The 17,519-nt window shown below is 36.9% G+C and overlaps 1 protein-coding gene across 1 annotated transcript; it reads left to right on the top strand.

Annotated features, from left to right (window-relative positions):
- The first annotated feature begins 14,505 nt into the window (after positions 1-14,505).
- LOC140170721 (uncharacterized) lies at positions 14,506-14,919 on the top strand. The gene has a single exon (XM_072193955.1). The coding sequence runs from the start codon at positions 14,506-14,508 to the stop codon at positions 14,917-14,919; it is 414 nt and encodes a 137-aa protein (XP_072050056.1).
- The last annotated feature ends 2,600 nt before the right edge of the window (positions 14,920-17,519 follow it).

The following is a 17,519-nucleotide window of genomic DNA, read 5'->3' as shown; positions in this document are numbered from 1 at the left end:
TAAGTCCGACCGTGTGAACACGGCTATAGACAAGTAATAGTATATCGCGTGTATATATGATGGGCTTTAATATTCCGTAATAATCAATCAGTAGGCCTATGATGAACAAACACATTTCTGTCAGAACTTCTTGTAGCATAGTATAGAGGCCCTGCATGACTCGATTGGCTCCAAACAAAGGATTTGAGCCGGTGTCCTTCACCGTAGTTATGGCGGAGTGCAGTCCATTCAATCAAATGTTGTCATCAACCTATTTGATCGTAGTGCAGGGTTATGTGTGTGAGACGAACTGTCACGGTAGATTGGTGTCCGGCAAGGTCCGTAGAGCTGGCAAAGTAATTGCTCGCGGGCAACTCAACCCAAACCTCCACGTGGTGTCGGATGGATAACGCTAACTTGGGCTCTGGGGAACAGGCTTGGATGCGAGGAAGTCAAGCTAGCGGAGGTTCATGCAAAGTAATTTGACCACGTTTTAGCCCTTCCTCGGCTGACTCAGCCTGGTGTGGCTCTGAAGAGACACCGTTTGGTTTTTATCACGTCGACAAAGAAACAAATTTGGATTCATCGTACGAGCATACAACATGAGACATACAACGAGCTATAGGCAAGAAGAAGATAGAAATAACAAGATGCAGTGAAGCAGATAATTACGCATTATGACTGAACGGAGATATACAGGTGCAACTTGACAAAGGAGTGAGTACTGGCGCAAATAACCTCAGTAGTTGAAAGCGCCATACAAATCAACCAAAAAAAAACAAAAAAACGGTAGATTGCAATCATGCTTTTGTTGAATGCATTTGAGTAGTCCGCCATATTTACGGGATGATAAATAATTGATTTTTCTTTTGATAATTAAGAGGAAATAATAATGGCAAAAAATCCGTCTTATAAAACTGAACACAGCGCAATCTAGCCTTATATAGGCCTACTTCAGGTACATCATGTACTACATTGTATTACATAATTGTATTATGTGATGCACATGTTTATCGGTAAAAAAATATCCACAATGCCCTGAAAGCCTATGCCAGGTGGGCTATGCTGAACTATGGAGTTCGGCTATTAAACGTTACACAGTGACATCGCCCCGATATCTTCATAGTAGAAATCGCCATGGTAGGTTGAATCCACAGCCACCTATGACCATTTTATTCGGACCTTATGAGATGCATATTATTAGCGAAGTGACTTGACTAAGGCTACTGTAAAGACGGGGTAATTGATTTCTCGCTCTGTGAGCAAGCTTGTATACGACATTGCGGTCAATGGTTATACTCTCTCCACTTGAGTGAGTGCCGCTATAGCCTGCTGCGCGCTGTAGTCCATATAGGACCAACGCAATATAAAATTGAGAGTTTTGGTCAAATTTTGACTTCAAAGCGCACGGCCAATTTTCAAAGCGCACGCTAACGACTATAATATCTGTTCAACACGTATTTTCAAGTGTATGAGACCACATCTGGTTTCTTGAGAAAAATTCATTTACGGAGATATTCATCATTTTGTAACCCAGTATCCGAAGATTTTCGTCTGATATCAAAATCGTGCATAGCAATTCACGTGTATGGATCCCGTGTATTCATTTTAATGTCTCTGCTGCACCAAATAATTATTAGCCAGGCGATGTCGGTGTGCGTTACCCCATATAAAGGATATAAATGCATAGAAATATTTTAGTGAATACATTGCTGTAATTAGCTTTTAGAAATAACATCATAAACTTTAACATTGTAATACATGCATTAAATGATAAGGTGAAACCAACAAATGAGTCTTGAAACCTTATAAATTAAAGTTTTCATATCTTGTCTCGTCACTGAATATACAACTCATAGCTCGCTTACTTTGTGTTTGTCTAACCCGGTTTCGAGTTTTCGACAGGAATCGCTTGATTGTTCTCTATTTAATTATGTATAATATAAATTGAATATATTCTTGCATAATGTATCCTTAACCTTGCCTATGAAAGAATCAACCTTGCCTATGAATGATATCAAATAGACTCAACATACGTCACAAAGAGTGTATCGTTTTCGATTTGTTGAGAGAGTAAACCGTCTGCGTTCCATCTATGTTTGTGAGCAAAACAGATTTTACGAATTGAATAAGTGCGAGACCTTCCACTTGACGCAAAATATTTATTTCTGCGCTTTTAATTTGCCGGCAATTAAGAAAAACAGAATTGAATGTGCAGTGTCAATAGCCTCATTTTTGTGTATAACTTTGAATAATAGCAACGTTTTTAACATAACTTTGACTTCGTCTTGCCGACAAGTTGCATAACAGCTCATTATTGTCATAATTATACCAACATAATTTGCAATCAACATTTTTTCCATTCTTGACAGACTACGGTACATAAAAGGTGGCCTAGAAATCCTCACAGAAGAAAAAATAAAGCAATAATAGCTAATAATTGCCTTTTGAATCTTTCTTTTTTGCGCGAAAAAAACGTGTTTTGAGCCAAAAATAGGGTAAAATTGCACATTTTTGAGTACGAATTACAAATCCTCCTGTCAAGTAACACGAGATTGGTTTATAAAGCAAATATAAACCTGTCACACTTTTTCTCTGATCTCAGCAGGAATAAACGTTTATGCTTTAAATGAATTCAAGTTTTAACTTCAACACTACACAATTTTTCGCTCACCTGGAACGTTTTCGCTAGTCCGATTAGCGTCTTCAGCAGACGGTTATGCTTTAGTATGTAGACGGTGGCGCTGAAAAGAGCTGTCAACCTATTACGACTTTCAACTGGATGTAATTACTGGTGCATGGCTCTGAAAAATATTGTTCTACGATATTCAACACTACACAATTTTTCGCTCAACTGGAACGTTTTCGCTAGTCCGACTAGCGTCTTCAGCAGATGGTTATGCTTTAGTATAATGGACATAATACCTTGCACACGGTGGCGCTGAAAAGAGCTGTCAACCTATTACGTCTTTCAACTCGATGTAATTACTGGTGCATGGCTCTGAAAAATATTGTTCTACGATATTCAACACTACACAATTTTTCGCTCAACTGGAACGTTTTTGCTAGTCCGACTAGCGTCTACAGCAGATGGTTATGCTTTAGTATGTGGACATAATTCCTTGCACAGCCACGGTGGCGCTGAAAAGAGCTGTCAACCTATTACCTCTTTCAATTGGATGCAATCACTGACGCATGGCTCTGAAAAATATTGTTCTACGACCCTGGTCGCCTGGCCTGTCACTAATCTGTCCTCATAAAAATAATAATGTTACTGGATTAAATGGACTTAAATATTCTACATTTCCAGATGTGTTGGCTCCACTTTATGGGATTTTTTTTATGAACAGAGTCTGGATAAAATGTTTATAATGTTTACTCTGCTTTTACAAAAATGGGGCCTTGTGCAATATGGTGCTGACTTAATAAATCAACCTTGTCCCCTGGCCAATTTTGCCATTTAGCCGTTACCATACCCGGTTACCATGGTTATATATGTCTGACTTGACCCAAACTCCCCAACTAGCTCCTCATTTTGATCAAATTACTGACAAAAACAATTGAGCACATGCCACTGATTAGGCTAAATCCGGCCATTCAGTTTTTTTATTCAAGTACGAAACAAAGTTGCCGCAGGGCGACGAAAAAACACCTGTTCTACGGGCCGGACCGACCCAGAAATTTGTGTTTTGGAGAATTGTTGTTTTTGTTTTTTATTTTCGTCGCATATAAACGTGTTAATATAATGGCAGTAAATGATGCTCAATGCGTATGATAATAGCAATTATTCATTATTAATGTAATTTAGCGGTTTTATTTATTGGACAGCTCGGGATGGATATGATTGTTTGTTTACTTGCCTATTACCTAACTTGTCAAGTTTTTTTTTTTTTTTTTTTTTTTTTTTTGCTTCGGTGTTTTATTATTATTATTATTATTATTATTATTATTATTATTATTATTATTATTATTATTATTATTACTTGACAATTGACTCGGGAAGATAATTGCACAAGGTGGGGATGGGTAAAAAATAGTTTTGGCAAGAGAGAGTTTAAAAAAGGAGAATGAGCAGCCCGAGAGTGGGTCTGGGATGAGGTTTGTTAGGATTTGCAGAAGGACAGAAGGACCGGCAGATCTTGAAGAAATGGCAAGGAGCAGCAACGTTCAGCAAGAAAAGGAAGATTGGTTTCGAAAGATTCCAAGATTGAAGGATGACCCGTGTATCAAAACGTTGGCCTGATTCCAGCCTGTTTGCTCCAAGGCAGTTAAGCGAATGCCTTGGTGCCGTGTGTCATTACCGCTCATGCACTGATCACCCACACGATAAAAAAGATTCGGGAAGCACCGTAAGAAAACTTGGCAAGTGGTGGCAAGAAAGTTTCGCACCACGTACGTCGGAGTTCACTTTTCAAAGGGCGAACTGTTGTTACGAAAATCAAAACGACTGGTAAACAGGTCTACTAAATGACCTCAAAAGGTCAAATCTTCTCATTTCGTCTGTGAAAAATAAAATGACGAAATTGCAACAGTGACTGTCACCCTTACGAGTGAAAATACAGCTTATTTAGCCAGTGTCAACATGGGGTCATCGGTTTGAATATTTTCCTAACATACGGTATTGGACTAACTCCACAGCTATATGGTTTTTCACAATATAACAGTAAATGGAAAGAAAACTGAAATTGTTCGTCATTTTTCAGCACAAACATTTTGGCAAAAAATGACGTCACGGACATAAACAACAATCTCCTAATTAGCATAATGGTCGCCATTCCTCCAGCTATAGTTCGTCCTGTGATTGGTCCTTTAGTTATCTAGGTTTTATTCTATATCGCTGGTTTGCTCAGAGTGCTATTGAGGGGTGCCAGACGATAATAATCCAGGACTGCCCGAACCAGAACCAAGTAAAGAGTATACCGGGTGGTGGGACAAGAAGAGTTGAAGGACCTGTGGATATAGCCAATGATTTTTTTTTTTCTGGCTTTCTTGCAGATATGCTCAATGTGGAGGTTCCAGGATAGATTGATAGAGATATGGATTCCGAGGATTTTAACAAACGAAACCCTTAAAATAATTTATTTATTCGGTTCTTCGTGGTGAGCTGTAAATTAAGAAAGACGTCCTTTTTGGTGGAAATGACAATTAGTTGTGTCTTGCGGCATTTGCTGTCAGAGATTACTTACAAACCAGGTTCCAATAGTGTCAATATCAGATTGAAAAGAGACAAAATCCCCATTGCTGGTCACAGGATTGTAAAGGGTTGTGTCGTCAGCGTAAAAGATGATTCACATATATGAGGAAGAATAGCGGTCCCAGACCAGATCCCTGGGGAACACCAGATAAAACAGGGACTTGATTGGACGAGACACCTTGGACTGAGGCTGACTGGGTTCTTTTAGACAGATATATTCGACATCAGCTAAGAAGCGGACCTGTGAGACCAGCGGAACGGAGTTTCAATAACAGCGGGCCACGGGGGACTTACCATATGGAAAGGTTTATATACAAAAACGATTCTCTTATAAACCATCTACGCACAGTTTCCACCTCGATACACCTGAGCACACATTTTCGTCCAAGAGCTTCCAAGCAGAGAACAGCAAGCAGTGAATTGTCTCCATCACAGTCTTTGATTACACTACACGGTTGGGTGCATAGCATCGTATGAGCTGTGGAGCTTCTAGCTGGAAAATGGGCCTCTATAATTGGTTTTGTCGAAACCTCAAGTGTTCCCTTCATCCAATCAGAATTTTTTTTTATATCAAACGAAAGCTAACACTACCCCCTTAAAACACTTTTCGTCACTAGGTCAACAGATAACGCAATTCAATGTTATAGCAAGGTGAATGTGGTAAATCTGTTGAAAACTACCTATCCAAGCACATTTTTTGACCAAAAGTAAGGTTTTAAAAGTCAAAACCTCAAATTTTCCTTACAATATTTGTCCAATTTTGTGTCATTAAATGAAAAAGCATACATAGAATGAGCAATGGCAAATTCTCTTTAAATTGCAAATCTTGTGCAAAAAGTTACTATTTTCGCTTGTTTTGTCATACGGTTGTAAATGCAATTAACTATGACTTTGCTAAAGAGCTCTTGCAAATTGATATGCAAAAGCTTCTTTTTTTCCCCATACATATGTTATTTAGATTTAATTCACACGCACAAAAATGTCCTTCGCTGTGTTTTATTTGACGTCACTTCGGCAAGATAAAGGTAAAAATGCAAGAATTATATCAATTGATGAATTGCACCTTGACAATTAGGCGGCTATTTATCTCCCAACAGACATGATTAAAGTATTGACGTCGTATACGCGCTACTATAGGGGTGAGTTTGTGTCATGACCACGATGACGTAAAAAATCCCGAGAAAGTATTAGACAAACTCAATTGCTTTTGTTCCCGCTTTTTGTAAATATTTATTGCGGCAGCAAAAGTTTGTTTTTGTTGTAAATATTTTTCTGTGACAGTCATTTATATAAACTAGATTTTAATGTATTGCGGCCTTGTCATTGCAAATGACGTTAATTGTAGGAGAAGCTCTCTGGTTTTATTAGTTTTCTTTTGTAAATTTTACACTTTGCTTTCAGGCGACTAACATTAAAATGTACCGTCCACCTCGCCGCTCTATTAAGTCGGTAGCAACAACACAACTAGGTTGGGCCGTAAAATAGCTATTTTGGTTGTCATATCTAGTACCATTTTAAGGCCCCAATGCATTAAAAATGTCTACTTTGCTTAAAGTGGCAAAGTGCACCCACCTACCTCCCAAACAACTTCGTGCATTGCTGCACCTGCTTCCTGACTTAGGAGAAACTTCCATACGGCCCGGTTCTTGGTAGCAACTTCAGCTTTCTTCCAAGTTGTCCTAGGGTGTCCACGTCTTCTCTTTCCGTGGGTGGGATTCCAGTAGTAGAGTTTTCTTGGGATGTGACTCTCATCCATTCTGAGCATGAGCAGGTGACCAAACCACTGTAAGCGGTGCTTTCTAATGATAGTAATGAAATTCTGTAGTTTTGAAGTTGTTGTTGGTGATATGCTCGTTCCATTTGGTGTCGGGAATTTCCCTTTGGCATCTCATATCAAATGCATCTAATCTGGACTCATCTCTTTCAGTGAGAGTCCAACATTAAGAAGCATATAGAAGAGTAGAGAGAACACATGCATAATTCATCTTGGCGTCTAAGTTGATATAAATGTCCTTCCACACCTTTTCAAGTTCTTCAAAATACCTGATGCTTTGCCAATCCTATGATAGAGCTCCTTAGTATTTGATCCATCAGCACTACAATATGCTCCCAGATACTTTACGTGATCAACAACCTTAATGAGGCATTTATCTTCCATTGGAACAGAAGGTGCTGAGCTGAGCTCAAATGACCAAGTGACATGATTTCTGAGCTCATTTTGAAGGTGGGTAACCTGATGTACAGACTCACCCCCCCCCACACACACACACACACCCCACCCCCACACTTTATCCCATCAAAATGCAGATTTTGGTATCAGGTGAAAGCTCAAAATTTTCTCATTGACATATTGAAATTAGGCATTCCAAATCGGTGTATTTCAATCATAAAAAACTGTTAAATTAGTCTCGACTGAGGTATACCACGTTTGAGATTTATTCAACAGTTTTTTGGTGATATCTCAAGAAATACACCGATTTGGAACTGGATTTATTACACGATCATGATGATTATCATTAATAAAAACACTGTAGACTACCAGTATCACGCTGTATGAATGTCAGTAATTCCATTAGAAACTAATCACATTTACAAGGAACATTTTACGTGTTCTTTTTGCATGCATATTTGACAGGGACAACATATTATGTTATACGTAAGTTTTAAAGAATTCGATTTTCCATATATATCAGGTCACCTTCCTTTAAGTTCCAACTTTGCAGCTGTTTCATGGATGGCTTCAGTTGTTCCTGTCATCTTGGCATCTTGGCAAATGCACAATTAGATATAGCATTGCTCAAACTTTCAATAATTTGCAGATGACTAAACTTTACTCACAATTTTCCAAACTTGCAAATAATGCGTCACGCAGCGATAACATTCTGTACAGGGTGTCCCAAAAATGCCGGTTCCAAGAAATGTAATGATATTTCAAAATGTGTTTTCAACTGTATATCATACGGTGAAGTATTTACATATGTGAACGCCTCATCTTTCAGCTATAATTTGCAGGAAGCAAGAATTCATTTAGCGATACAGGTTTAAAGATACATGTGGCCTCGCCGCTGGTTGCAGGACCGTGCAATTTTCGTGCGGGCGAAGGCCCCACACAGGCAACGTGCGTTCGGGCAATGTACCTGATCAGTAATGTACCTAATCAGGCACAGAATTCCTAATAAGATAACGTTTTTAAATTTCCCCCCTGTGCATTTTATTTGAGGTCTGGAAAAGTAAATTATTTTGTTTTCACAATCTTTATGTAATTCACAACAAATTTACCATTGAAGGCAGCGAAAAAAAAATCTGCCAGACCTAGGCTCCCATGCCCCCCAACAAATGATGAGCCCCTTATCATGTCCCTGTTCAATCAGCCTGGTACGATGCGACTTGAAGTCAACCGAAAATTGCACAATATATCCTGCAACCGTTTTCACCCCCGAGATCAAAACGTTAATCAAATAAGTTTTGATTTTCTGCAAATTATAGCTAAAAGTTGTGGCTTTCTGGTCATGCTGGTTATGTAAATACATGTATGATGGTTAAAAAAACATTTTAAAATATCACCACATTCGTTGCAACATGCTTTTTATGGGACACCTTGTACAATATATAACGTTAGATCGGATACCATGGCCACAAATACCTTTTTATGCAACGTTATAGCTATAGCCAAGGAGGATTTAGTGGAGAAGCAATAGATTACGTAACGTATTGTTCCTTTGTACCGGTTTGAGTTGCCGACATGCTATTCATCGAGAGGTACCTTTTGTTCAGGACAAAAGGGTTCCGTCATTAAATCGGTAACCAGTGTTCTAAATTGGTATTTTACATCGGTAATTACTCGGTTATTTACCAAATTTTATTTTACTTACCGAAAAATAGTTACAATAAGTGTTTCTAGACTTAAATTATCAAATTTCATAATTTGTATATAAAATTCAAACTCTGTGTTCTAATCTTTAATTTTTTACAATATTGATTGTTAGCATATTTTAACAGCTATATGCAAATGCATATAGTACCACAAACCTCCCAAATCACTCTTTAATTCCCATTCATTATTGCCAGTGCAGAGTTTAATTTTCAAGTTATTTCAAGTTTGCCAATAATTTGTTGAAAAGTAATTGAAGTATTCCTATTTTTCTTTTAGAATTTATTTAGTTTACCAATTATGCTAATTTGCACATTTGCATAGTTAAATAGGTTTTGCTAATTAATAATTAGTTACGCAAATATTCAAATTAAATTGACAGATGAGTGATAGCAATATTATGTCTTCAAACACGTCTCATTTAATATATTATGGCCACATTGGAGGAGCAAAATTGATCAAAATTAGGGATTTTTCAACTGCACAATAAGGGACTCAAATCAATATGTTAGTGAAAAATACAATCGGGTCGAGGAAAAAAATAATGTATTTATATTTTGAAATGGAATAAATACGTTTGGGTCATCGAACTAGTAATGTGTACGCCTCAGTATCAGATCGGGCAATTCCACAGATTATTATTTACATGATATACAGGGTGTCCCAGAAAAAATTACCGAGGGAATAAAATTGAACGTAAGTCGAGAAATAGACATAGGAATCAAAAAAATTAAAATGCAGCGCATAGCCTATTTGATTGTGCATCACATACTCAAATTTTATTTGATTCGGTTGACTAGTTGCGAAGAAATTAACGATTAAATAAAGCGCGCATCAATGCAGTTCATTCCAAGTTTGATCAACAGGCGCTTTTTCATACTCGCTCACCGCTTCCTAAAGTTTGTGTATCTCATTAAATTTAGTCCACATTATCTATTTTATAATCCGACGGTGTTATGTTTTTCATGCTTTCACTAAAGATAAATAACAGTTTGTCCGAGAAAACTTTGATTTCTGCAATTGGAAGCTTTCCAGCTTTAATTCTTTAGGTTGTGCAAATATGTTATATTTTAACTTTCCAAAGAACATTTGAGCCAAGAATGACAATGATCAAGTGCTTACAGTTTTACGTGTGATTTTTGATACCATGCAACATTAATGTTTTGCATTACAATTTCTTGGAAATATTCCAAAAACATTAATGTGTGTGAGAAATTTTTAAAGTCAGCTAGAATTCTTTTTACAATAATTCTTTATGCAACATTTATATCAACATTGACGAAAAAAGATATTTACACGTACCGGAGCATCATCTTACATGCAAGCTTTCATTTTCAATATCGTGCAGGTTTTCAAATTTGAACAAAACCTATTGCATGTTTTGAAAGAAACAGATTGCTTAAAAAGAACAAAAAGGATTTCACCGAACAAAATATGAAGCCCAATGACAGTGTTAACCACTACTGCGCATTGTGTTGAATGATCTTTCTTTCAAACTTGGAATGAAGTGAATTGAGGCATGCGTTATGTAATCGCCCATTTCTTCGCAATCAGTCAACTGATTCCAGTAAAATTAATGTACAAGATACAGAATAAGATGGGCTACACACTGATTGTTATATTTTTGGATTCTGATGTCTGCTTCTCGACTTACGTCCAAATTCATTCGCCCGGTATTTTTTCTGGGACACCCTGTACTCGTCCCCGGCTGTATATCCGAACCTCAAGGTCAATGCAGTAATTAGCTATAATTCTGTTGCACTTTAATTTAATGGACAGACACAGATAAAAGCCAATTAATATTCTTCTGTTATCATGGTTATGTCACTTGTGTCAGATTTATTATATAATATTATACAGAATATTTAGTTCAACATATCGTCGCTGTAACCATGGCAACTTAATCTACACGTCCGATATTTACACGAAGGTAAGTATCCATCTGTCCAATAATTTGTTTGCAGAATTGTTAATAGTTTTTATCTTTGCAATAAATTATGTCGTTATTACCTGTTTAAAATGTCCGCAGTTTTTCCTCTTCTTTTAAATTCTCATAACGACCTTTTTTCATGACAATACCAACTATACGCTCGTATGTATGAGAACTACGTCATTATGTTATTTGCTTACGAACTTTTATATCTTATAACAAACAGCCCATAAACCTACGTTTGTCACCCAGCAAATGGCAGATCGTGAGATTGCAGCTTACTGTTTTGGTTTGTTACGCTCTGTATTATTTGAATGCAAACTTTGGTGTCAACCAAAATACACCTGGTGTCAACCAAAATACACCGGAAGAGTATAACCAGGGCCGTGACACTCGTATTCAATCAATCCCTGTACAAAAAGTGAAGTCACTTTACGGCAGTTTGATTGACATATCGGCAGTTTGAGTGACGGTTGTTAGGGAGATTGGTACCAAGTTTGGTACCGTAGTAATTGATTGACAGTTTTGATAGTTTGGTACCCTAAATTTTTCCAAGATGGCGAACATCGACTGCCAATTATTCGGACCCTTTCCAGCAAAAATGCAGCTTATTTAGCCAGTCTCGTCATGGGGTCATCGAAGAGAATATTTTCCTAGCATATTGAGCTAACTCCTCAGCTATTTGGTTTTTCACGATATGATAGTATAAATGGAAAGATTCGACCAAATGTTCGCCGTTTTTCGCCATTTAATTTTTGTTGAAACGATGACGTAAACATGCATCATCTCTTCCACAGGTGATACACTCCTACACAGCTATGCCATCACATGCATGAAGGCGCATAGGCTGAATGACTGACTTCATTTGCGCAAACGATTGGCTTATCCTACATAGTATATTAGCACTCGAGAATCCTTGGTATAACTTGAACAAAATGCGGATATAATCTCATATGCTTGGGAAGAATTGCCAACTATGAGACATACATTTTGGCCATGTCATAATCAAAGTATAACAATAATCGTGAAACTCACTGCCCAGCAAATACAAAAATGTTCTTTAAACGTGTATTCAAAACTTTTAAGAACATATAAACATGTTAAATGCCCGGGGTTAAATGTCGGGTTATATAAAGGTCATAAAAATGTTTGAAAAACTTCAATGTAAAATATTTTAGGTACAGATATTTGCAAAATCATTCTGTCAACACTTATTAAATAACATTCTGTTTAGAATGTTTTGCATCAAGTTTTCAAAAATTGTTTTTGAATGTTATTAAAACCTTTTAATACCCTTTCTGTACCCGATATTTAAACGTTTTCCGCATGTAAAACGTTTTGTATTTGCTGGGTGGTACTAAAACCACACGGAAAATTATTGTCTATTTATGTATGACAAATTCCAAACAACGATTGTTTCTGACATTATTCTTCAATGCAAAAATGTGCATAATACATATTTCCACTCAAATTTGTCCAAACGTTCTTACCAGATAAACGTTCATAAACAAATAATATGACATGTACTGACCCATGATATTTCTCAAAAATGATATATATAATTTTACTTTTCAACAAGGACTAATCTAACGACGGTCGTTATGAGACCCCTTAACAGCCAACTTGCCGTGTTTTTGAACTCATGGCATAATGTTTAGATCTGTTATAACAAGATGACTTTCTGTTCAATAAGCACACTTCTTCACCATTCACTGTGGTAGTTATCACGATTATTTTTAACATATCATTTATCGACGCATACAATTTACCAAAAATATGATTAAAACATTTACAAGCATCTATGACTTGGCCAGCAAGTTTGAATAAACATTTGAACTATATTATACGTTACAGATTGCCGTAATTTCATATAACTCAATAATTGTCAATGCTATATAGGGTATTAGCTTTAGCCTCATAATGTGTCAAATAGTTCCGTTATTGAGATTTTGATATAGGCCTAATTATCCCCAGACACTGAAATAAAGAAACCCCTCACACCAATGTTACGTCCACTCTGTATGCTCGACTGACATAGAATGAACCCTTAGCGACAAACTAGCGCTGAGGGCCTGCCCGCGAAACTATCACGTGACTTCACTACGGAAGGCGATTTCAGTCGCCGGGATAATTGTATGTTTTATTCGACAAGCGAATTAAACTGCATTTTAGTATAAAGTAAGGTTGAATAATAACACAGAATTTGTTTTTGTATTACATGTGTTTTTGATGATGTCCCAACAGCAAACACAAAAATTTTTTGGAAATTATTCGCATAAAGTTAGAAACGGATACCAGAAAACGTTTAAATGTAGGGTTATTTATATTAGGGTATAAAATGTTTTAATAACATTTCAAAAACAATTTAAAAGTTGTTGTAAAATATTCTAACACAATATCATTTAAATGTTGACACAATATTTTGTTAAATATTTGCAAAATTTACAAAAACATTTTGACAAAATGTTGGTGTACTTTTAGGACATGAACTATTGCTATGGAAAACGTAGCAAACTTTTCGACGCATGATAACAAGATCACTCAGAATATGAAGCTAATGGTATTATAGCGTATATTATTACCTCAATTATAAGTTATAACTTGTCCAGCAAGCTCTGGTACACTTTATCGTAGGGCCTATAGATTTATTTTATCAATCAACCGTATCGTTATTGTTCTTTACGGGTTCTTTATTACTTAATCTACACGTCCGATATTTACACGAAGATAAGTTTCCTTCTTTCTTGAAGATATTCATCAGGACTGTTCATGGTAAACTGATATTTGTAATTTCATACAACTAGTCCAAATATTTCCACTTACTTGCAGACGTTTCGGAAACTCACAGTTTCCTTTATCGATGCTATTGTTGCAGTGACGATCTGTGTACAGCAGATGATTTTTGCTGCTTAGCAACCGAGTTGCCAGTTGATTTTTCTTCAGCTATCAGATCGTCAAAGACGTGACTCACAACTTGAGTCACGTCTTTGACGATCAATATTATAAATCAAGCACATCGTGGACTATTACGGGAACGAGTAAGAGTTATTAATAATAAATTGGATTGTTTAAAGAATAACAAATCATCTCTCGAACGTGAATTAAAATCGGTAATACCCGCGGACTCCCCTCTGGAAAGTGAAATCTCGTCCCATCTTGCGAGAGTTCGCGAGAACACGTTTGTGAAAACGAAAAGTCGTCAAGTGTGCAAGCTGCAGAATTTGGCAGACAAGAATCAAAACAAAGGTCATTTGCACAGAAATCCGATCGCTGAATCGGAACCAGATCTCACCGGAACACAGTTGAAAAAATGGGTAATTAACTTGTCAAAATACACGCTTAATGACACAGACCAAGGTGCTCGCGAAAGGTCTGAATTATGCCGTGTCTCCCGTGGATGTGTGCCCTGACGAATTTGTGCTCGCTACAGAATTAGCATGTAAGAACTTACCGTATCGATATCCTGAAGCTGTTCAACTAAGATAGAAAGTCGCCAGTACTCTTAGGTCATCGAAACCTCCGAAGTCCAATATGAGTAACCATGAAAGAAAAGCTATTAATGTTCTCAAAAAGGAGGGCAGTATTGTTATCTTACCTGCGGATAAGGGGAAGGCTACGGTAGTCCTGGATAAACAGGAATACAGTGAGAAGGCTGAAATCTTGTTAAGTGATAAGAAAACGTACGAAGAGTTACCGTCCGACCCCACGCAAAAATACAAGAGGAAACTGGTGGCTATCTTGACTAGATTGACCAATGAGGAGAAAATCACCAAGACAAAGTATAAACAGTTGTACCCGACAGCGGAGAATGTCCCTAGACTTTACTGTACACCGCAGATCCACAAACCCAACGCGCCGCTCAGACCCATAGTTGATTACACCTCCACCATAGGATATGAAACTTCAAGGTGGCTCGCTGACATCCCGGCCCCCATGGTAGGATGATTTTAACAAATGAACCCCTTTAATTTATTTATTCGGTTCTTCGTGGAAATGACAATTAGTTGTATCTTGATGGCATTTGCTGTCAGGTGATTACTTACAGACCAGTTGCCAATAGTGTCAATATCAGATTGAAAAGAGACAAAATCCCCATTGCTGGTCACAGGTTTGTAAATGGTTTTGTCGTCAGCGTAAAGCACCAGTCAAAAGATCATTCACATATGAGAAAGAATAGCGGTCCCAGACAAGATCCCCGGGGAACACCAGATAAAACAGGGCCTTGGTTGGACGAGACACCTTGGACTGAGGCTGACTGGGTTCTTTAAGACAATTATATTCGACACCAGCTAAGACGCGGACCTGTGAGACCAGCGGAACGGAGTTTCAATAACAGCGGGCCACAGGGGACTTACCATATGGAAAGGTTTCTATACAAAAACGATTTTCTTATAAACCATCTACGCAGTTTCCACCTGGATACACTTGAACACACATTTTCGTCCAAGAGCTTCCAAGCAGAGAACAGCAATCAGTGAATTGTCTCCATCACAGTCTTTGATTACACTGCAGTGCATAGCATAGTATGAGCTGTGGAGCTTCGAGCTGGAAAATGGGCCTCTGTAATTGGTTTTTGTCGTAACATTAAGTGTTCCCTTCATCCAAGCTAACACTTCCCCCTAAAAACACTTTTCGTCACTAGGTCAACAGATAACGCAATTCATTGTTATAGCAAGGTAAATGTGGTAAATCTGTTGAAAACTACCTATCCAAGCACATTTTTTGACCAAAAAGTGTTCCTTACAATATTTGTCCAATTTTATGTCATTAATTAAATGAAAAAGCATACTTATATTGTCCATACACTAGCGTCACTAGAATGAGCAATGGCCAAATCTTGTGCAAAAAGTTACTATTTTCGCCTGTTTTGTCATACGTTTGTAAATTCAATGAACTATGGCTTTGCTAAAGAGCTCTTACAAATTGATATGCAAAAGTTTCTTTTTCCCCATACATTATATTACTTAGATTTAATTAACGGGAAAAAGTAACTCATTTCAATAGAATGACTGAAAATTAAACAATGATGCAAAGTTTTCACACACAAAAATGTCCTTCGTTGTGTTTTATTTGGCGTCATTTCGGGAAGATAAAGGTAAAAATGCAAGAATTCATGAATTGCAACTTGATAATTGGCCGCCTATTTATCTCCCAACAAACATGTTTAAAGTATTAACGTCGTGTACGCGTAGGTAAGAGTTCGAGTGTCTGACCATGATGACGTAAAAATTAATATCAAAATATTTTATTTTGAGAATTGTCTTGTGACATCTCGACAGAAGCATCACGAATGATCAATTCAAGTCCTATACATTGTCTAATTTCTTTAACACACAACATATAGGCCAGACAGGTCAATTAATATATAGCACTCTTAACGTGGGTCTACCTTTCGGCGTAGTGGTAAAAGCCTAACATTTCCCGCCTATTGCGAGCTGATCAAACTTTAGTTGCGATATTCCAAGAAAGTATTGGACAAACTAAATTGCCTTTGTTGTAAATGTTTTTTGCGGCAGCAATTGCCTTTGTTGTAATTTTTTCTGCGGCACAATTGTTTTTGTTGTAAACATGTTTCTGTGGCAGTTATTTATATAAACTAAATTTTAATGTACTGCGGCCTTGTCATTGCAAATGACGTTAATTGATTCATTAGGTTTTTTTTTACAAATTTTACACTTTGCTTCAGTTCAGGCGACTAACATTCAAATGTCCTTCCACAACCTCTCAAGTTTGTTTGTTTGTTTGTTTGTTTAAACGGTAGGTTCGTATTGATACCACGCAACATTAATGTTTAAGTTTTAAAAGATGTTACCTTTGCATTACAATTCCGAAAAAAATGAATATGTGTGAGAATTTTTTAATTTTTCTTTATGCAACATTTATATCAACATTAACGAAAAAAGATATTTACAAATACCGAGCATCATCTTACATGCAAGCTTTCATTTTCGATATCGTGCAGGTTTTCAAATTTGAACAAAACCTAATTATTTTTTTTGCAAGAAACAGATTGTTTAAAAAGAAGGAAAAGGATTTCACAAAACAAAATATAAAGCCCATTGACAGTTTAACCACTAGTGCGCATTGTGTTGAATGATCTTTCTTTCAAACTTGGAATGAAATGAAATGACACATGCGTTATGTAATCGCAAATTTCTTCGCGATTAGTCAACCGATTCCAGTAAAATTGGCGTATAAGATGCAGAATAAGATGGGCTACACGCTGATGTTTAGATTTTTTGATTCTTTTGTCTATTTTTTTAACTTACGTCCAAATTTATTTGCCCTGTAATTTTTTCTGGGACATCCTGTATAATGCGGTAATCGCTCCTAAAATGCTCATTGTTATAATAAAGAGACTACAAAAATAACATATCAAAAACGTTTTGTAAACCAGACAAAACAGAAACATTCTGTAAAAAAAAACCAGACAATGCTGTAAAGAACAGACGATTGCTGTATAAAAAAAAAGGAATATTGTTCTGTCAGTTTATAACGGAAGTATTTCTAACGATGCATAGCTCAATATGATTAGTGCAAATTAA

This window comes from Amphiura filiformis, chromosome 15, assembly GCF_039555335.1.
Source record: "Amphiura filiformis chromosome 15, Afil_fr2py, whole genome shotgun sequence".
NCBI classification, from domain to species: domain Eukaryota; kingdom Metazoa; phylum Echinodermata; class Ophiuroidea; order Amphilepidida; family Amphiuridae; genus Amphiura; species Amphiura filiformis.
This window is presented reverse-complemented; position numbering and strand designations above follow the sequence as displayed.

What these genes read in the sequence shown, in the direction of transcription:
- LOC140170721 (XM_072193955.1), top strand. Translation starts at nt 14,506, where the DNA reads ATGAGTAACCATGAAAGAAAAGCTATTAATGTTCTCAAAAAGGAGGGC.